The sequence below is a fragment of the Phodopus roborovskii genome, unplaced genomic scaffold (genome assembly GCF_943737965.1).
Source record: "Phodopus roborovskii unplaced genomic scaffold, PHOROB, whole genome shotgun sequence".
NCBI classification, from domain to species: Eukaryota; Metazoa; Chordata; class Mammalia; order Rodentia; family Cricetidae; genus Phodopus; species Phodopus roborovskii.
In genome coordinates this window covers 2,576,954-2,598,400 of record NW_026126423.1, presented here as the reverse complement: position 1 = coordinate 2,598,400, position 21,447 = coordinate 2,576,954, and the positions used below count along the sequence as shown (strand labels likewise).

Here is a 21,447-nt window from a genome sequence, read left to right as displayed (position 1 = left end):
GGAGCAAATGTAATGGAGTGGAAAGAAATAAGGGCACATGGGGTATGCGGGACTACGGGAGGGGCAGAAGCAGGAACAGAAACACCTAAGAACTGTACCTAGCCAAAGAAGACAGGTAAGGGCGAAAGAAAGGACAGGTTGGGGGGTGGGGGGCTGGAGAGATGGCATTGGCTGCTCTTCCAAAGGACCTGGGCTCAACTCCCAGCACCCACATGGCAGCTCACACAGACACGCATGCAGACAGAACACAAATGCAAATAAAATTTAAAAAAAAAAAAGTAAATCATTTTTAAAACATTAAAAAAAAAAAGAAAGGACAAAGTACAAGCCCTCAAGCCAAGGCTGGCCCCCAGGCACTCTTTTGGAGGATGGCTGAGCAGAGGGAATGTGAAGACTTCACACTCATCCAATAGGTTTTCCCTGATTGGTGGCTGCAGCAAACGAACTTTTCAAATCACTCTTCCCTTCTCTGTGGCCTGGCCACCCCTTCTCTAAGGCACGCATCGCTGCCCGGCGCCATCTTGATTTTTACTGGAGTGAACAGAGAGTAGGGTCAGTGGCTGCCTCCTAAATCAGGCTACAGAGACAGCAGCCAGTGTGCCAGGCTTTACTGACTCCCCTTGGGAGGCCTTAGATGGGGAGGGGCAGTTGGGGACAAGAGGGGTAGGAGGGGGAACTGTAGTGGTATGTAAGAGAGAGAGAGAGAGAGAGAGAGAGAGCACCCAAGCACAGCTCTGAGTCTTAGGATCCTTTTAAGGAGTCAAGTCAGGAGTTGCAAAGCAGGTTTACAGAAAACAATGGAGCATTAAGTACTGAATAATGTGAAAAAACACTGCAGCCATCTTCATATGGTCACCCTGAGAACTGGGAGGGTTTGTGAGTTCCCAAAAAACACGTCAAGGCCATGGCTTGGGGCAGATCGGGTTCCAGACAGAAACTGGTTTTTAACAACACAGCAGAATGGCTCCTGCCTTCAAAATGGAGTCAGACACATTCCTCATGCTCTTCTGCAAAAGGAAGGCATGGGCTAGGGTTTGATTTCCCAGCCCTTCTGGTCAGCGAATCTTAAGGCCCACTGTGAAATCTTTTCAAGGGACAAGGAAAAACCTCAAGGGTCTGCCTCTGTGACTCAGCAAAAGTCTCCAGACAAAGGAACAGGTGACTTGTGACAGTGAAGGCTCTCATTGCAGAGCCCGCCCTCTGTGAGGTAGCTACAGGACACAAACGGATGGGCAGAAAGGAGGTGTCATTGCATCCGTTGCCTTTGCTAGCATTGACCAAATAATAGTGGCAAGTAAGTAAAATAATGTCCCGTGACGGATAGGTGGATAAGCAATCTCCTTTGGCCCGAGGTTATCAGAGGGTCTGTGGGGTGCATGGGAGGGTGGGCAGGGAGAGGGATCTAGGAAAACAAGTGACTTTAATCCTGTGATGCTGATTCCTGAGGTTTCAGGAAACTACTGGAACTTTTCAAAATGGTGTGGCTGTGGTTAACAGTTTTCAGAAGAGAAACTGAAAAACAACCCCAAATAGCGAGGACAGACAGGAAGGCTGCCATAAAACACGGGCTAGGCAGTGGGGCTGTGAGGGAGGGAACTCTCCTCTCTGGTCTCAGCATCAGAGGAGTATCAGAGTATCCTTCTCAGTATCAGCGCAGGAAGCAAAGCTAGACTCCAGCCCAGTGTCCCTCGCCAGTCATTGCTTCAGCGGGCTGGGCTGTGCACTTGGAGCCATGTCCTGGGCACCGAGGGGAGCACTCCTGAGCATTGAGTGGTGGGACAGTGTGTACAGATGCCCTTTCTCCATGTTCTTAAAGGAGCAAGTTGATGTGTTCATTCCAGATGTTACCTACCGCCTGCACGATTGACTGGCTACAACTTGGGCCATTAAAGGCATGTGTCTTTGGATTGGGCTGCAGGTTCCACCATGGGCCGACTGGAAGGGAAGGTTATTGTCCTGACAGCTGCTGCTCAAGGGATCGGCCGGGCCTCTGCATTAGTAAGTTCACGCCTGCCCAGCCTTCCTGCCACAGCCTGCAGATGGGCAGGCTGGCACCCGTTATTTCGTTCTCATGTACTCTTTCCTATTCCTCCTCCCTTCCCTCCTCCCTTCCTTTGGTTTTCTTCTTATTTTTCTTCCTTTTTGCAGCTTGGAATAGAACCCAGGACCTCAAGCGTGCTAAGCATATACTCCTACTACTGAGCTAGCTGTATTTGTATCCTTTCTATTCTGTTTTTACCTTTAATATGTCTGTCTTTTTCAATTTATTAGTATGTGTATGTGGTGTGTGTGAGTGTGCGTGTGCGTGTGTGAGTGTGCATGTGTGTGTATGTATGTGGTGTGTGTGTGGTATGTATGAGGTATGTATGTGTGTGTATGTGGTGTGTGTGAGCATGTATATGTGTATGAACATGTGTATGTATGTGTCTGTGTGTGTGAGTATGTGTGTGTACGTGTGTGGTGTGTATGTGTGTGAGTGTGTGTGTGAGAGTGCATATGTGTGTGTTTGGTGTATATGTGGTGTGTATGTGTGTGTGAGCATGCGTGTGTGTGTGTCTATGTGTGTGTGAGTGTGCATGTGTGAGTGTGTGAGCGTGTGTGTGGAGTGTGTGTATGTGGTGTGTGTATATGTGTGTATATGTGGTATGTGGTGTGTGTGTGAGAGCATGCATGTGTGTCTGTGTGTGTGTCTATGTGTGTGTACGTGTGTGAGCGTGTGTGTGAGCGTGTGTGTGAGCGTGTGTGTAGGTGGTGTGCGTGCATGAGTGCATGTGTGTGTGTGTGTGTGTGTGTGTTGGCTGTAACTCATGCACCATGGTGAAATGTGAAGGTCAGAAGACCACCCTGTGGAACTGGTCCTTTCTCTTTGACATGGATTGCAGGGATTGAAGTCAGGTCTCTGGGCCTGTATGGTGAGTGCTGAAGGGCTCTAGCAGGCCTGGGCTTGGCAAACAGGCATACCCTCACCTCCTCCCTCCCCCTTGTAAAGCATAGATTGCATCCCTAAAGCTAGCCACCAAGGTCTACTCCCTTATTTGGACACTTTCTTATGCCAGACTCATTCCCAAGGATGCCACCAAAGTCCATCAACCAAAAGCGCCCTTTGGTTCACCTAATGAACATGCCCAATCAAAACCTACCACCTCGTCCTAGCCTGCCCAATCAAAATCTATCACCTCGTCCTAGCCCACTCCAACACTCTTCTTAAAAATCACACCTGCAAGGTCACACTTGCTGCTGTCAGGCCTGAGTCAGAAAGCAGCCACTTTAACTTTTCTTCCCTGCTTAATAAAGGATCTCTCTGTGACACTCGGTGTTTGGAGGCAGTTTGTGACTAATCCAGGTAGGGAGGGAGCTCCTGCTGTGTGGGAATTTCCTCACACGCCCTTATCTGCTGAGCTATCTTGCCAGCCCAGGCATCTTACTTCAAGAGAAAATTTCCCGACAGAGAAGAAGAAAGGAATTCCTTGTGCTTAAGTGGCATCACATAACTTTTAACCCTGAGAATCATGTTTCTCTGCCCCAACTTTTCTGCACTGTGATGAACTGACTTGGCCGCAGGGCTCTAGAGGGCTCTGTGACTGTGTCAGTTTACGATTAAGACCCCAGAGTTATCAAGCTCTAGTCATTTTGTGCTGAGGTGCCTCAGTTTCTCCCTCATTGCACCCCGAGCTGACTGGTAATGTACTTGGAGTGCAATGCTGAGTGTGAGCTGGCGGTTATGAAGCTGCTGCTGCTGTCGTCCTTGGAGGGAATCTTCCTGTTTTTGTCTTATTAAGTTTTTTACTCATTGCTCACAAATGGCACATGGAAGTCAGAGCCCGCCCAGCAGGTAAAGGCCCCGTCATCCAAGCCCTGAGACCCAAGCTCGACCCCTGGAAAGAGGAAGGAGAAAATGACTCCACAAAGTTACCCTCTTACCGTTACATGCCGACCACATTGCATGCCCGCACACACAAGCACATACATGAAAGATAAATAAATGGGAAAGAGGAAACATAGATAGGGGTCTCATCGTGGGATAGCAACATTATTTCAGAAACAGGTGTTGGGGAAAGTGTTTGTTTGTTTATTGAAACGGAGTCTCACTATGCAGCCCTGGCTGGCCTAGAACTCTGTGTAGACCAGGTTGACCGCAAACTCACAGAGATCCCTGTGCCCCTGCTTCCCGAGTGCTGAATTAAAGGAGTGTACTAACACCCAGCTCTGAGTTAGAGGGTTTTTTTTTTTTTTAATGTTTATTTCTGTTTATTTCTTTATATTTATTTTATGTATCCGAGTGCTTTGCCTGGTACCTGCAGAGGTCAGGAGAGGTTATCAGATCTACCAGAGCTGGAGATACAGACAATTGTGAGCTGCCATATGGGTGCTAGGAACCAAACCCAGGTCCTCTGGAAGAGCAGCCAGCTTTGAATAGCTGAGCCATCTCTCCAGTCTCGAGTTAGAGTCTTAAAAGAAAATGCTAATATTGTTTGACAAAAAAGACAAAGTCAGATGGAAAATGCAATGTCTACCATGCTGCTCTCTAATGACTGACAAAAAACAATTACGGTGGGGTAAGGGGAAATGAGACTAGATAGGTGGAAATTCTACATATTTTATAGGAAAAACAGTAAAAATACTTTGAAAGGAAGAAAACGGTTTCCACTTTTGAGAGCAGTTTATTCAAGTAAGCAGAGGACTGATTTCTATTTCCCTTCTGGCAGGCTTTTGCAAAAGAAGGAGCCAAAGTCATAGCCACAGACATCAATGAGTCCAAACTCCAGGAGCTGGAAAAGTACCCAGGTGAGCAACTTGACTGCAGGCTCAGAACTGGCCTGGTTTTAGAAAGCAGAGATACTGAGCAGGAACGCAAGCTCTAGCTGCTCCAGACACCGGTCTCAGAGTCCAGCTCCTTCGTGTGTTCTGTGTGTACAGAAACAGACATTTCTGTCTGTACAGGCAGAAATGTAGGGATCTGAAGGGACATACTTAAGGTTTTCTATTGCACAACATGTTAAGGGATGTTGCTCCCAGTTACAAAGTTCTGTGAGAATTAACAGCTGTCGGGTTAACTATTAATGACAGCTCCACTGCCGCTCATGACTTCTCCGGAGTAGTCTTGTCACCAGGAACGTGCTAGGATCCTCTTGAGTTCCTACAAAAGTGCTTGCAGCCCCATTAACAGCTAAAAGGCAATGGGAAATTTGTTGCTCTCTTGTTTGTTTGTCTGTTGCATTTTTATCAATACTTTTATTTTACTGGAAGGAAAATGGAGACATGTCATGAAAAGGTGGAACCCCCTGTATCACACAGAAATTTTCATCTTACAGTTTCTAAATTTTTATTTTAAGTGTGCAGTTGCCTACTGACACCAAGTGCAATACCCATAGGGGCCATAAGAGGGCGATGGAGCCTCCAGAACTGGAGTTACATACAGTTGTTAACCACCACAGGGATGTCAAGAATCAAACCCAGATAGTCCAAAAAAGCCGACAACACTTAACTGCTGAGTTATCTGTGTAGACCCTAGCAGAGATCTTATTGAAGTGGCAGAAGATGCCACTTTAAGATCTGTACATCTTTGGAAGGGTTTGTTTTTTTGTTTTTGTTTTTGTTTTGTTTTAAGATGTATTTTATTCTTTGTGTGTGTGTGTGTGTGCGCGCGCGCACGCACGCGTTTGGGTACAGAGGCCAAAAGGAGGTATAAGATCCCTTAGAGCTGGAGTTCCAGGTGTCTGTGAGTCCCCTAATGTGACAGCTGGGATGTGAGCGCCAGTCCTCTGATAGAACAATAAGTGCTCTTAACCCCTGAGCCATGTCTCCAGCCTAAGACTTGTGCATTTTAATGACCCTCTTGAGATGGCCAGAACTCCAGCATTAGCTGCAAGTCCCATGCAGCCTAAATGGAAATGTTATATTCTTCACACTTCACACCACAAGACAGCCAAATCTTCACAGTTACTTATTTTATGAATTCTACATAAAAATTGTCTTTTACTTTATTCTTCAGGTATTCAAACTCGAGTCCTTGATGTCACAAGGAAAAAGCAAATTGATCAGTTTGCCTCAGAAGTTGAAAGAATTGATGTCCTCTTTAATGTTGCTGGGTAATTTTAAACCTTTTATTTCACCCTGAGAACGTTTTGTGATTTTATTAAATGAATATTGGTAGGATAAAGGAATGATTAATTGGCAAAGCATGACTTATTCCTTGGGAAGTCAGGCTAGATGTCACACATCACTCAGCAAAGGGACAGCTGTGTCATTTGACATGGACTTGGGGTCCACAGGCAATTAAAGCTAAGGAAGGGAGTGAATACTGATGCAAAATATGGAAATTAAGCAAAACAGTGACTCCTGACCTTTCCTTTCATAAATGATCTGTTTGTCCTTCTACGAGGCTGTATCTGGAGACACCGCTATTGGTTTGCGAGCATCATTTCAGTCTCTAGCATTGCAGAAGATGCAGGAAACCATGTGTGGTTCTTGGTACGGGAAGCTGACTGAGTGACTACCGGAAGTCCTGTAGTACATAGGAACCATCCCCGACTACATCTTGTATTTGACTAAGTAGCCTCAGCAGAGGACCGAGTCTGTAAGGCTGCCATGTTCAGGAAGTGTCCTTGAGGAAGAGTGGCTGTTCTTCCTCCGTTGTGCACTGTGACAGACGCAGACATCCACAGCGTTGCTTTGCTGCACTGATGTAGGAGGGTTTGTGCACTGTGCTACAAGCAAGCAGCAGACAGCCACAATGTTACTTCTCTACACCGATATTTGGAGACGCTGCTTTTCCTTCCAGCTTTGACTTCCCTGTAGAACTTTAGCCTGTGCCACCTGAGGGCACTGTCACCCTGGGAACAGGAATCAAATGGAACAGCTGTCCTCACTTGCTTTCTGTCTGTTTTTCCAGCACTAGCATTTCCAAAGCCCCTGGTACTGAGATTCTTAAGTTTGGCAGTTCCTGCTTTGTCCTTTCAAAAGGATGATTGGGGTTTGGGGTTTTTTTTGGGGGGGGTTGTTTTGTTTTGTTTTTCTCCTTTTTCTTTGTTTTTAATGTGTGTGAGAGAGCTCTATGGCATATATGTGGAGGGCAGAAGACACGCTCTGGGAATCGAACTAAAGCCTCTAGACTCGGCCTCTAGACTCGGCAGCAAGGGCCATGTCCAGCCTATCTTCCTTTTTTATTTAGAGTCTCACCTTATAGCTCTGGCTGGCCTGGAACTCAGTCTGTAGAGCAGGTTAGCCTCATTCTCATGAAATCTGCTTGCCTCTGCCCCACAGTGCTGAGGTTACAAGGTGTGTGCCACCACGCCCAGCTTCAATTCCTTTTTTTTTTTTTTTTAATTACATGTATGTGTTTTATGAGTGTGTCCACATGTGTGGAGATCATACAACCAGCTGGAGTTATTTCTTTATTTCCATTTTGTGGGTCCCAGAGATGGAGCTTGTGCCATTGGGTTTGGAGACCGACATCTTTATCCACCAGCCCTGAAAAAGGATGTTTTCACATAAAAATGTTGCATTGCTTACTACCATAATATGTTAAATTATACTATTTTGAGTTGTATAAAGTCTTAAAAAGGAAAAAATGGTCTAACTTGTACTTGACAAGAAAAGTGATCATTAAATAGATGAGAAAAAGCTGAGGGTTTTGTTGTTATTGTTGTTTGTTTGTTTGTTTGTTTTAAGACAGGATTTCTCTGTGTAACAGCACTGGCTATCCTCACTCTGTAGACCAGACTGGCCTCTGCCTCCTGAGTGCTAGGATTAAAGGCATGCACCACCGTCACTCAGTTTAGAAAAAGGTTGTAATTGCAGGAGTTTGTGTATGTTGTTTTGTTCTTATAATCCCAGGGCATGCTAGCAAGCACTTTCCTGGTGAGTTTTGACATGCCCCCTCCCCATTAATCTCTCTTTCAGTTTTGTCCACCATGGGACCATCCTGGATTGCGAGGAAAAAGACTGGGACTTCTCAATGAATCTCAACGTCCGCAGCATGTACCTGATGATCAAGGCATTCCTTCCCAAAGTAAGAGGACTGACAGCATCCAGACTGTGAGCTTTCACACTGGGTGCAGCGAGGATATGCACGTGTGTTTGAGTATGATCATAGCTAGCACGTTGACTCGTGTACATAGAGCATTTACAGCAAGGCTGTTTATCGAGAGTAATCTGTTCAGCCTTCCAGTTCTTACATTCGGGAATATTGATTAAGCATTTCAACATTGTCAGGCTCCATGCTACACCCAGGAGACCCTCCAGTGGACCTAACAAAGTTCCCATTTGGGAAGGGTGAGAAACTCCGTTGGCGTGTAATATAAATTGGCAGCTATGAGTACCACGCAAAGGAACTAGGGTAATGGTGAGGCCCTCTTGGGCCTCACTGGCAAAGTGGGATTCTCAGAGAGAAGGGAGGGAGTGTCTGGAGAGATGGACTGGCTTCTTGCTTCAGGAACTGAGTGGTCCCATGAGGTGAGTGAGGTTTCATCACATCCGCTGACTTCACAGAGGACAAACCTGAGAAGGCAGGGAAGGAGCCGGGGCTCATGCCATGAGCAAGTGGTAGACTCAGTTTATAAAGCTCGCTCACGCCTCCAGGTCTGAGCATGCTCTGTCGAGGTGCTTATGCCCCCGGGGATTTTTCCCTTCACAAAGAATTGTGAGTTTTCTTTAGTTATTTTATTTTATGAGTGTGGGGTGTTTTACCTGCATGGGTATCTGTGTACTCCCAGAGGCCAGAAGAAGGCATCACATCCTCTGGGACTGGAATTACAGGCGGCAGAAGCAGCCAGTGCTCTTAATCACTGAGCCATCTCTCTAGCCCCTTTCTCTTGAGACACAGTCTCACCATGTAGCCCTGGCTGGTGGATATAAACCAGGCTGGCCTCAAACTCATAGAGATCTGCTTGTCTCTGTCTCCCCAGTGCTGGGATTAAAAGTGTACCCCACCATGCTCAACCTATATTTTGCTTTTCAAACAAATCATCACATGCTTTCTAGAGTGAGCTCTTCTGGGTGCTCTGGAAGGGTGTAAGTGTAGGAGGTCGTGTAGGAGGTCGGTAACCCTGATCTGACATGAGCTTTTAAACCAGTAAGTAGCAGACAGTGAATGGGACTAACTGAAGACAGAACCAGTTCAGTTGCAACAAAGATATGCTTTTATTTTCCTGAGACACTGGCTCACTATGCTGCTGACTGTCCTGGAACTCACTAAGTAGACCAAATTGGCCTTGAACTCACAGAGATCTGCCTGCCTCTGCCTCCCAGCCTGAAGGTATGCCTTTGAGTACTTGATTAGTGCTTTAACAGGACCTTTGGAACTTGCTGTTCCCTCAAAAGTATGTTTCTGGGCAGGAGGATGCTCAGAGGTTAAAAGCACTTGCTGCTTCTCCAGAGGCCCTGAGTTCAGTTCCCAGAACAACTTCCTGTAACAACTGCAGGCTTCTGAGTGCCAGGATTAAAGGGGACAGGGCAGGAGCCATCATGCCCGGCTTACGATCCCCTTTATCATGTACAAAGGCACATTGCAGCCTGGCATGGTGGCACACAGCTTTAGTCCCAACACTAAAAGGCAGAAGATCTCTGTGAGTTCAAGACCAGCCTAGTCTACAAAGGGAGTTCCAGGACAGCCAGGGCTATACAGAGAAACCTTGCCTCAAAAAAAAAAAAAAAAAAAAAAAAAAGGAAGAAAGAAAGGAAGGAAAGAAGAAGAGAAAAAAAAGACACATGAAAGTAAAACGTTGCTTCCCCTCTGCTGCATCCCTTGACACGGTTGGTCACATCAGCCTCCCATGTGCTGTTAGCCCATGCAGCCCAGGGCCTTGCAGCTTGCCCTACGCTCTTTGATCTTGGGTCTAATTAGTCCCAAGTATGAATATGGAAAGTAAGAAAACTACCACAAGGAAGTAGATCACCTTGGCCACCCCAGCTCTAGATCCATCAGTCACAAACTCCTTTCCTGCATTTCCTCTGAAACCTGGTAAAGGAACTCACCCAGCAGGAGAGAGCTTTCTCTCTCTAAGTCCTTCACACTGCCTGTCCAGATCAGTTTCTGGAAAGAGCCACGTTTAATTGGTCTTCATTATGTCACACACATGCCCGGCATCCTGTTCTCCGGCTTGTGCTCTGCCCCCAGCAGCTGCCTGAACTCGCAGTCTCTGCCTTTGTTCTCCTTCCCATGCCCTCCATCTGACAAGTGACTTCACTCAAACTGGTACCCAACTCCAAAAGTTCTCTCAACTCCCTGTTTCTTCTGCAGAAGCATCCATGGGTGCCCATACCTTTGTCTGTTGTCTGGAAACATGTATCTGAGTAATGGTCAATAACATCCAAATGAAAATTCATAGTTGCATTGCTCATGGTGGGTGACCAGATTAGGAACAGGGCCCAGCCATCTGCATTTGAAAGTTGTACCAAGTGAGTCACTGGAGTGTCCTTTGTAGGTACCAAACACCCTCCTTGTGACAACGCCACACTTTTCGTTGGGGGGTGGCTGTCCTACTGCGTTGGTGCTCCCTCTCAGTGTGCTGCAGATCCTCCCTGTTGGTGCGGTGACACTCGGGGGTACTGAGCAAGCAAGCAATCTCCACCTGTGTCCTGGATCTCTCTGCAGCTGGGCTTTTCCCACGCTCTCCAAAACCACTGCTTCTGCTTCCTCTCATCTGTGCCTGGCACCAGGGTAATCTCTGTGATCCCCAAATTGAAGGTTCTCTTCCACCCTCATCCTTCATCGTCACCGCGGTGCTCTCAGGGTCAAACCCAAGTTCTTCACAGCAGCCTGGGTTCACTCTGCAGCCTGATTGCTCCCAGGCCTCCGTTCCAGCCAGACCCATCCCCACCTCCCGGGTCCCTCGTGGAGACCTTATTCGTGTAGTACCTCCTCCTTGAAGCACCCTGGTGTTTGTCTTCTGGTTCTATGACTAACAATATAGTGTTAGCCCTTTTCCTCCTCCTCAGCAGCTCCCCAGCCCCAGAGGGGCCCTTCCTGACCCATCCTTTCCCCGGCTCTCTGCATATCTCCACTATTGCTGGCTTCTAGTTATATCAATCGGACTGATCGTCTGCTGTAGGCAGGGACTGCGTCCTTTGTCTTTCAGTGTCCTGGGTGGTGCCGCACGGTACCTGGGTTTGAAACCTCTGCAATGCACTCATGCTGGATAAAGTATTATCTGCCCACGTCTGGAACGCACTGATGTTTGTTCATGTCCATTTAGCTTAGGGTTCATTCCTGGCCTTGCCAATAATGTTGTACCCATAAGAGGTGGTAGCATGCCTTAGAAATCAATGCCAGTGGGTGTTTAGACATGCCACCAGCTCCCTGCAATGATTGGGCAAAGATTGTGGCTTCACACGTAAGACTGTTTCCCATAGATTAAAGTTAATAGCTAATCAGGTCATTAAATTGAGCCTAACCTGGCAGTACACGTCTGTCATCCCAGCATTTGTGAGGCTTAAGTGTGAGGATCTGGAATTCAAGGCCAGTCTGGGCTATCATGTAAGAGCCTGTCTCAAAAAAACAAAAAAAAGACAAAAAACAAAGAAAGGGGTCTAGCTGGCTGGGAGTCAGTGCTAATGTGTCTCACCCCACAGAGTAGAGATGCTTTTACTTTGTCTCTGCAGATGCTTGCTCAGAAATCTGGCAACATCATCAACATGTCTTCTGTGGCCTCGAGCATCAAAGGTACCAGTGGCTTCCTTGGGGTGGGGGATTGAGTTCACACACACACACACACACACACACATACTTTCATGAGCTGTGGATTTTAGAACTAAGCACAGACACATTCATAAAACTCATATGGAAATTTAGAATAGCTTTTTAAAAAAAAATGATTCCAAGTGGCTTATGTCATCAGTCCTGTTGTTACTCATCAAATTAATTTAAAAATAGCTGTCTTTGTCTTTCCTTTTATTCCTTCTATATACATGGAAGTGAAAATTAAGATAGGAGAAAAAAAGATTTATCACTGAAATGATTCAAAATGATATATTAAATGCAAGCTGAGCTGGATGCCCCTTGAATCCTGTAAATGGAGTTCTTAATTTGTCTTGATAACAAAAAGCCAGAGTCAGATATAGAGGAAAACCCTGAGAGATCAGAGAGAAACAGTAAGCCACAATACGCCTTACCTCCTTAGCATCTCAGCAGACAAGAGAGCAATTCCTATTTCTCCCTGCTTATATCTGTCTGGACAGACCTCCAGATCTCTATGGTTAGCTAGTGGCAAGCTCCATTCTCTGGCTTTATTTGTATTATTTGTACAAACAAAATATCACCACAGAATCAAAAAAAAAAAAAAAAAAAAAAAAAAAAAAAAGAATTCTCAGTACACAGGGAACAAGCAAGACTTTCATGTGCTTTTCATAAATAGCATCTCAGGAAGCCCCTGGCCTCACTAGGCAACCGAAGCCGGCTTGAACTTATCATCATCATCATCATCGCACCCCCACTTCTGAAGTGCTAGGTTGTAGGTGGGCACCTCCAGACTCAGCTTCGGACTCCATATTCTTCAGGGTAGCAGAGGTTTGCACAAACACAGCATCCGTGAGAGGCCCCTGTGCTTGTGAGGTTGCAGCACAGGGCCCTGAAAGACAGGTCAAGGAAAAGGGCTAGCACTAAACGGACAGAATGTCACAGCCTGAAATTGATGGATTTGTGAGTTTAAAATGAAATCATCGTGGAGACGATGTTCTTTCTCTTATATATGATATATACGGGAGCGGAATGTAAGGGAGATGGGTCTTTTGTTTCTTCACTTAGGAAGATCTAGAAGGGGATGAGGGTTTCCTACTCCTGTACTGGTGGTAAACAATGGGTGGCTGCTATAAACGCCATGTAACACCAAAGTCTAAGTCATGGTCTGCCTATATTGGCAGCATTTTCTGGCATTCAGAAACTGTCTCTATCCCCACCACAAGACCAATCATTCTTTAGAGGAAAAGCTGATTTCAATTTTCTTATTATAAATAAATAATAAATAAAAGGAGAGCTGATAGGAATATGAAAATGCTGAGTGGGAAAAACGCGCTGTGTTCCTTTCTCTGAAGGAAACTGTCTCTAATTCCTTCACACCCAGGAGTGGAAAACAGATGTGTGTACAGTGCAACCAAGGCGGCTGTGATTGGTCTCACAAAGTCTGTGGCTGCAGACTTCATCCAGCAGGGCATCAGGTGCAACTGTGTGTGCCCAGGTGAGTCAGGCAGGAGGGCTGGGATGCTGGCCTTTCTTACGCTCCGTATGGCACCATAACCAACCTTTCCACCAGCTTGTTTGTCATGGGTTCAATTTCTTTTCATCACCCAGAGACATTTAAACTAGAGCTTTGGCCTAGTTAAGAGAACAGTACAGCTTTGGATGGACAGAGGTTTCAAGTCACTTGGAAGAAGCCTCCATATGAAGGATTTGAAATCCAGCATGTGTGGGCCAGTTTAGACTCAAGTGGCCGAGACACAAAACTTGGCAGACCCTGTTGTTTTAAAAGCAGACCATGGTGACCTTCTTAGCGGAGAGTCAAAAAGTAGACTCTCCCACCGCTGGTCTTGTCCTGCCGCCGCACCAGCCCCAATTAACACACAAGAGACTCTGTAGGTACAACGCTATTGGCCCGGTACTAGTTTCTTATCGGCTAGCTCTGTCTTAAGTATTAACCCATTTCTGCTGATCTATGTATTTTTCTTACTGGGGAGCTGGCCTGAATTCTGCTTTCTCCAGTCTCTCCATCTTGACCCCTCCCTAATACTTCCTCTCTCCTCCTTGTCTCCTAGTCCCTCCTATCTTCCTTTCCTATTGGCCAACAGTGCTTTATTCATTAACCAGTATGAGAAACATATATACATAAAGGCATCTCCCATCATCATACCAAGGGGACAGCAGAGGGAAAGCCAGGGGAGCCTCGTGGGACACAGGGATCTGCCGAAGTCCCAAACAACAGCAGAATGGCTACTAAGTCAAAAGGATGCTGTGGTCTGCTTAGTAAGTAAAGCTTTCTGGAGACAGTCCCACCTGGATGGCTCATGTATTCTAGCTACAAAGACATAGTTGAGAGGTTGCAAAACAGATCACACGACTCTCAAAGCAAAAATATTTGCTTCCATTGTGAAAAGCATGGCCACCCTCCTATGAAGACACAAGAAAAATGCTTTGCTTTTTATTTGTTTTGCTTTCTGGGATGAGACACAGTTTCTTGGTAACTGTAGGTACACCTCTTTCTGGTTCCACCAACCCAAAATGAGTACAGGGTACCTAACAGTGCCAGCTGAAACCAGGAAATCTCAGGCCACCATTCATGGGGTGGTCTCAGGAAGCTTGAAATAAAACAAATTTCCTAGACTCACTGCTGTTTTGATGCACCACACACTGACTGATGCAATACACGGGTACACCGCACATGCACTGGTACACTGTACACACCCGGGTGCATTTCACACGCACTGGTGCACCTCACACGCGCTGGTGTACGGTATACTGACAAGCACTGGATGACAGAAGATCTTTCAGAGCAGAAACTGCTGCTTTGTATAAAGGGCAGATTGTTAGGTATAGTGGTAGGAGTATCTTGGCAGACCAGAGCCAAGGAATGCCACAGAGATCATACCACACAACAGAGCTCATGCAAGAGATTTATTGGTGTGTGGATAAGAGAGAGATAGAGACAGACAGACAGACAGACAGACAGACAGACAGACAGACAGACAGACAGACAGGGCGAGAGAGTGGCCTGGGATGGTGGGGATGTTTTAAAGAGTATGAGTTTGAATTTGGTGAGTAGGGACACCATGGCTGCTGGTATAGAGTCACTGAAGGCAGGCTGGGAGAGCGCCTGGTATCTAACACAGCTAAGGAAATGGACAAGAAGAGGTTATTAAAAATGAAATGCAGCAAAGGTCTTTTTAATACAACTGCTCCCTCCAATTACTGCCATAAGAGAAGCCTCAAAGCCAAGGAATTTAAACTCTGAAACGTGATGTTGTATGTCCAGGACTAGGGTTTCCAACAGTCCACAACCAGAGCTGTGGTGGTCCACCCGATGGGCATGCCAGAATTGAGGGATGTTCAGTAGGAGATCGGTGCCATTTGGGAAGTCCCGGAGGAGGTTCTATTCAACTCCCTGGTTGGGAACCACCGGAGAAACAATGAAACACCCTTCATATCTGAGCTGCAGAGGCTGAGACATCTGTGTCATTTTGTGAGGGGTGGAGGTGAAGCCACAGGTAATACAGAAAAAGGACACTCTTGCCATTCATACTTGGCCACACCTGATCTTGGTGGCGTTGGCCATCAAGAAAAAAAAATGGCAAACAATCTCAAAAATGTGGTTGTTTCCACAGCTAGAATTTTCATGGGACTTGGAAAATCTGTTATTAAACTCTGGAACAAGGAACTAGCTGTGATTCACCGAGGCCATCCCAGAAGCAAGGGAGGAGTGTGTCTGGGTTAGTGCCAACAGTTGTGAGTCGCCACATTGAAGCCACACGCGTAGACATGGCACAGCAGACACCAGTGAAGCGGGATTAATCTGATGAGACAGCTGTGTATGATAGGGTGAGACTGAGGCCCTGAGGACACGGTTCTACACGGGAGTCAGGGAGTGCAGTAGGGTAAGGACACGGTTCTACACGGGAGTCAGGGAGTGCAGTGGGATAAGGACATGGTTCTATATGGGAGTCAGGGAGTGCAGTGGGATAAGGACATGGTTCTACACGGGAGTCAGGGAGTGCAGTAGGATAAGGACATGGTTCTACACAGGAGTCAGGGAGTGCAGTAGGATAAGGACATGGTTCTATATGGGAGTCAGGGAGTGCAGTAGGGTAAGGACACGGTTCTACACGGGAGTCAGGGAGTGCAGTAGGATAAGGACACGGTTCTACACGGGAGTCAGGGAGTGCAGTAGGATAAGGACACAGTTCTACACGGGAGTCAGGGAGTGCAGTAGGATAAGGACACAGTTCTACACGGGAGTCAGGGAGTGCAGTAGGATAAGGACACGGTTCTACACAGGAGTCAGGGAGTGCAGTAGGATAAGGACATGGTTCTACACGGGAGTCAGGGAGTGCAGTAGGATAAGGACATGGTTCTACACGGGAGTCAGGGAGTGCAGTAGGATAAGGACACGGTTCTACACAGGAGTCAGGGAATGTAGTAGAATAAGGACACGGTTCTATATGGGAGTCAGGGAGTGCAGTAGGATAAGGACATGGTTCTATATGGGAGTCAGTCTGTGTAGGATGTGACTGAGGACACAGTTCTACACGGAAATCAGGGTCTGATGTGGAAGGTCCACTATCTCTCCAGAAAAATGGCAAATGGTACCAAAATTAAGGAACACTTCCAGAAGAGAGTCAAATCTATGAATGGCCTTCTCAATTGGGTGGTCTAGTGATAGAGTAGAGAGGGTGCCTTAAAGTTCTTACAACTGATTTCCCAGAGCACTGATATTCTGAAAACGAAACAAAAAAAAAAAAAAACCCATCAGTGTTCCACAGAGAGTTTGGGGAAAAGTCCAGACAGCTGTACAGGTGTGGTTATTTGGGTTTGATTTATTTATTTATTCATTCGTTTATTTATGTATTATATACACAGGGTTCTGCTGCATATATGCCTGCACACCAGAAGAGGGCACCATGTGGTTTCTGGGAATTGAACTCAGGGCCCTAGAAGAGCAACCAGTGCTCTTAAACTCTAAGAGCAGCTAACTAGATTTTAAATATCTGATTCTTCATATTTTTCCATTTTAAGAAAAACCAATTATGTTTTTATTAGAACTTCGAACAATAGTTAAAAATATGTTTGAAGCCAATGAGAGCATGATGATAGACTAGGTCTATGTCGACCACGAGGTTAAGCCCAGGATCCCAGTGGTGAACATCATAGCAGAAAAGAATGGTTTGAAATCATTAAGGCAAACTGGTGAAACTTAAATTTACCGGTTTCTGCTTCTCCAGACTCCTGCAGGGAGCAGCTGAGGTAACATGTAAAAGTACTTACAAATCTAAACTCATAAAGAAACCACAGCATGACTGTGTGTCCCTGAGAATGCCTGTCAACTCCTCCAGGGTCCCAGCCTAGTGTTCTGAAGAATGGCTTGTTTAAAACGCATTTTTGAGTCATTACAAAAGTTATAGCCCTTAGTGGTCAGGCAGGTAGAGTTCACAGTGTCCTCTAAGTGAAAGAACAAAGATTTTGCTGCTTGCTTAGCACATAGAAAAGAAGTTTAAGGTTTAATTTCCTTTTCAATTGAAGTAATCACAGTGGCTGTCTCCTTCGGTTTTAGGAACGGTTGACACCCCATCTCTGCAAGAAAGAATTCAAGCCAGAGATGATCCCACAAAGGTATAAAAATATATCTAGCATTCTAAATGTTTTTCAGACTTTTTGGCTAAAGTTTTTATTTAAAAAAAAAAAAATGAGATGCTGAGGCTGGAGAGATTGCTCAGTGGTTAAGAGCACTGGCTGTTCTTACAGAAGTCCCAGGTTCAATTCCCAGCACCTACATGGCAGCTCACAACTGTCTGTAGCTCCAGTTCCAGGGGATCTGATGATACCTTCACAGCAATACACATAAAATAGTTAAATTGTATTTTTAAAACTGTTCCTTATGCAAAGTAGATAAATTCATAGACACAGAAAGTACAGCGGCGGCTGCCACACCTGAGGGGAAATTTGCTGCTTAATAGATGGAGATGTTCATGTTTTACAAGATGAAAAGAGAGACGGAACCTGGTGCGCGTGGCACTAGGTGTGTATGTACTTATCACCCCGAGCTGTGTGCTTAAAATGCCTGGGATGGTCAATTCAGTGGTCAACTTTGTTGTGATTCTGAGATAAAGTATCATCTTCCGTGTCCTAGATTGGTGGTCACGTGTGTCCCTCCTTCCTTAGCTCCCCATGCTGGTATGACAATTGCACACCAACACTGACCTCAATGGACATTCCTAGTGGCCTTCTGTTTGTGTTTGCTTTGTTGCTGCTTGGGAGTTTTTGTTTGTTTTGTTTTTCATGACAGGGTTTCTCTGTGTAGCCCTGGCTGTCCTGGAACTCATGCTATAGACCAGGCTGGCCTTAAACACAGAGATCCACCTGTTCCTGCCTCCCAAGTGCTGGAACTAAAGGCATTGAACCGCCACACCCAACCCTAGTGGTTTTCTTACCTATCACAGTGTCCGTAGATTTCAGCGTATCGTGACTGGCTTGGGTAGCATGGGTGAAAAAGTCACAGCAACCTCAGCTGATGGCCCTAGTTCCTCTGTAGATTCCTTGATGATGTCACAGGGCACACGCATGCCAGCCACATCTCTTATCTGGAACTGTCTCTGGCCACAGGCCCTGCAAGCTTTCCTAAACAGACAAAAGACGGGAAGGTTCGCATCTGCAGAAGAAGTGGCCCTGCTCTGCGTCTACTTGGCCTCAGATGAAGTAAGTGCTGCTCTTCCCATTTGTTACTCTGCCACACTGGGCTGTAGTTGCTCATCCTCATCCCATGTTTTCGAGTCTGTGATATATATTTCTAAAATGCTTCATTCACAAGACAGGAACAAGTTCTGATTTCATTTCCTCAAAGAAAAGCCACTGTTATCTGTCTTCATTCAGCTTGACACGACTGAGCGTCATATCACAGATGAAAAACTATAGGAAGAAATTTAAAGTGCATCTCTGTCTGAGATATTTGCTCTTTAAAATAGCAGTTGTAGACACACTGATTAAATATAAAAACCTCCTGGGCTAGCAAGATGACTCATGGATAAGAACCCTTGCTGCCAAGCATGGTGACCTATGTTCGACCCCTGTCACCCACATGGAGAATGTAGAGAACAGACTCTGACCTTCACTGGTGTGTCATACATTCACACACACACACACACACACACACACACACACACACACTAAACATAATGTAATTTTAAAAATCCTCTTGATTGTGAGAGTCGTAGAGGGCTTTGAGTAGGTTTACCAGCTTTAATTGGGTTTGGGGTAGAGTTAGTATATACTGTTCTAGTTTACTAGTGGCCTGATTGGGAGGGTTGTATGATTTTTCCTGTTCTTGTTTGCCATTGTATGTAGAAATGCCTAATTCTGTCTCTTCAACTTTACACTTGTTTAATAACTAATTTCCTCCCCGGTGACTAGTGTGTATGACTAATAAAGCAAAGACTGTTACAAGGTGCAGAGTATAAAAATATCCTCTTCCATTCCGAACCCACAATAGACAGAATAACAATCGTACCGATGTCTAACCTGTGGACCTCTGAGTTTTTACTGGGGTTACTAACAGGAGTGTGGGTGAAGGGTTAATTACAGGAGCGGGGATGACTTAGAAAGGACTGTATCACTGAAAAGCCCACCTTAGCTTGTGTGGGTGATCACCCTGGAGCACTGGTGTCTGGCAGAGCCAGATCAGATGGTCCCCTCCTCCCTCAGTTTCTGCAGGGGCCGTGTCAGAGACCTGCATGCTTTAACTTCCCCAGGTGTGTGATGTTCCTGTGCCTCCAGGGTCCCCAGAGCTCCCACCCCTCCGACAGGGACTGTTTTATTTCTTTTCTTTGGGGGGGGGGAATGGTACTTACAGCAAAGTTCCTCTTCACAGTGACTTGGTGGCACCCAGATAGTTGTGATGGTGACAGACACGATGGTTTAGTTACTGCTCAAGACTGTCGGCAGGAGTTCCTAGAAGCTGGGGAATTGTTGGGTAAATTATCACTGAAACAAGCACTTTATCACGCTTCGTGTATTTATTTAGAAAGTCCTTTCTCCTGCCTCTTCTGATGACTTCAATTTCAGGTCCAAGTCAAACTAAGGAGACAAGCATGAGAGCTGCTTATCATTGCTTATCTTTGATAATTTCATATACCTATATAACATATATAATGTATCTTGACCATATTTACCCTTGTGTTCTCAACAAGTCTTCTACTTTTTTTTTCCTGGTTTTTCAAGACAGGGGTTCTCTGTGCAGCTTTGTAGACCAGGATGGCCTTGAACTCACAGAGATCCACCTGCCTCTGCCTCTGCCTCCTGAATGCCGGGATTAAAGTCATATGCCACCACTGCCCGGTTTCCTCCTCCTCCTTCTTTATGACCCACTGAGCATACTTCAGGTTGCTTTGGGATCATGGCTGTGGGGTTATTTACATGTGTATACTAGTGGCTGCATCACTAAGGTACAATGATGATACACACTCCCTAATGACAGTATGTCAGTGTTCGAAGCCCCAGCAGGCAGCCGCAGCCGCTGTGAATCCATGAGTTCATGCCATGTCCACCTCCAGGAGACAAGTTGAGATATTTTTAAACTTCTTCACAACTTCAGCTCTACTTCTCTGGGAAATGGGAATGTTTACAAATGCCAATAATTATTTTTAAGCCCTTTAGTGTTATACAGAATTGGGCAACTGAATCTACTGCGGGGTACTATAAGACACTTTAATGGATAGCAATAATTGTTGCCTACATAATTTTCACAAACATACTTAGTGAGCTTTCATGAATTGATCGATTAATAAGCACCCTGTTTTCCCCATTGTTAACAATGATTGACACACATCGGAAACATTTATTAGTGGGCTGACAGCTAGCTAGCTTTGATCTGTTCTGAGCTACAAAATGAAAAGGTTAGAAAAGCATGTACTGTTTCTGCGTGTACTTTCTATCACCTCTCCTTATGTCTGTGGCTCTGAAGCCGAGCGCCTAACAGACCTCGTGCAGAATGTGACATGCTCATCTGCCAAAGGCCATGTGCTCCAGATCATGAGATGCTCAGCTGTCGTAAATTATTCAAACGTTCATCCCCGCCCCCATTCAGTGACGGTTTCCTGTTAGCGTGAGTGGCAAAGGTTTTATTATCTCAGTCATGAGAAATATTAAAAATAGACCCTGGGTCCAGCGTGAGTAACTATTGCGTCTCTTGTGCTTGCCATTGCAGTCTGCCTATGTGACTGGCAACCCTGTCATCATCGATGGAGGCTGGAGTCTGTGACTGCAGGAACTCCTTGCTGAGAAGGCAGGCTCTTCCCACTCACAGAGGAAAGAAACCCACTCAATGACCACCTCCCTTAGAGTGACAGACATGAAAATAGTCCCCTTTAATGCTTGTTCCCAAGACAGGGGGTCTTTAAGTAGCCTCTTGTCTCTTCTGAAACTAAATAAATAAATCAGATCAAATAGATCAAAAGAGTAGTTTTTAAAACCAGTGTGCTGGCTAACATGCAGGGTCGAGGTGGTGAGAGACATTGTGTCCAGGGAGGCTGCGACTTTGTGTATTCAGAGGGGCACCTTGCTGTGTCCTCAATTGCACCTAGGAAAGCAGAGAAGAACCCAGACCTTTTCCCCACTTAGGAAGGCATTCTCCCCTAACTGGAGAGAACCTTTTGTTACCTAATTACTTCCCAGAGCCCTACCTCTGACCAGTATCACAGGGTGGGTTCGGGTTTTAACACAGGAATTTGGGGAGGACACCTTAGTTTATAGCAACA

The 21,447-nt window shown here is 45.8% G+C and overlaps 2 protein-coding genes across 2 annotated transcripts in view; both read left to right on the top strand.

The window, feature by feature from the left end:
* Cenpe (centromere protein E) overlaps window positions 1-7,963 on the top strand; it is a 69,747-nt gene extending 61,784 nt beyond the window's left edge. The window contains 2 exon segments of the mRNA XM_051185457.1: window positions 4,707-4,785; window positions 7,903-7,963. The gene's annotated coding sequence lies outside the window, so the exon portion shown is untranslated.
* Bdh2 (3-hydroxybutyrate dehydrogenase 2) lies at window positions 1,927-20,951 on the top strand. The gene is made up of 10 exons (XM_051185423.1): window positions 1,927-1,998; window positions 4,707-4,785; window positions 5,993-6,089; window positions 7,903-8,011; window positions 10,660-10,854; window positions 11,602-11,662; window positions 13,059-13,172; window positions 17,253-17,311; window positions 18,302-18,394; window positions 20,898-20,951. Exons 1-10 carry the CDS (start codon window positions 1,927-1,929, stop codon window positions 20,949-20,951), a joined length of 933 nt encoding a protein of 310 aa, XP_051041380.1.
* Window positions 20,952-21,447: the final 496 nt, after the last annotated feature.

Excerpts from the sequence above, each read along its gene's own strand:
- Bdh2 (XM_051185423.1), top strand. The coding sequence starts at position 1,927 with ATGGGCCGACTGGAAGGGAAGGTTATTGTCCTGACAGCTGCTGCTCAA. Across the intron at positions 10,855-11,601 it reads GTGGAGACCTTATTCGTGTA|ATGCTTGCTCAGAAATCTGG; the intron begins GTACCTCCTCCT and ends TTGTCTCTGCAG. Across the intron at positions 17,312-18,301 it reads CCAGAGATGATCCCACAAAG|GCCCTGCAAGCTTTCCTAAA; the intron begins GTATAAAAATAT and ends CTCTGGCCACAG.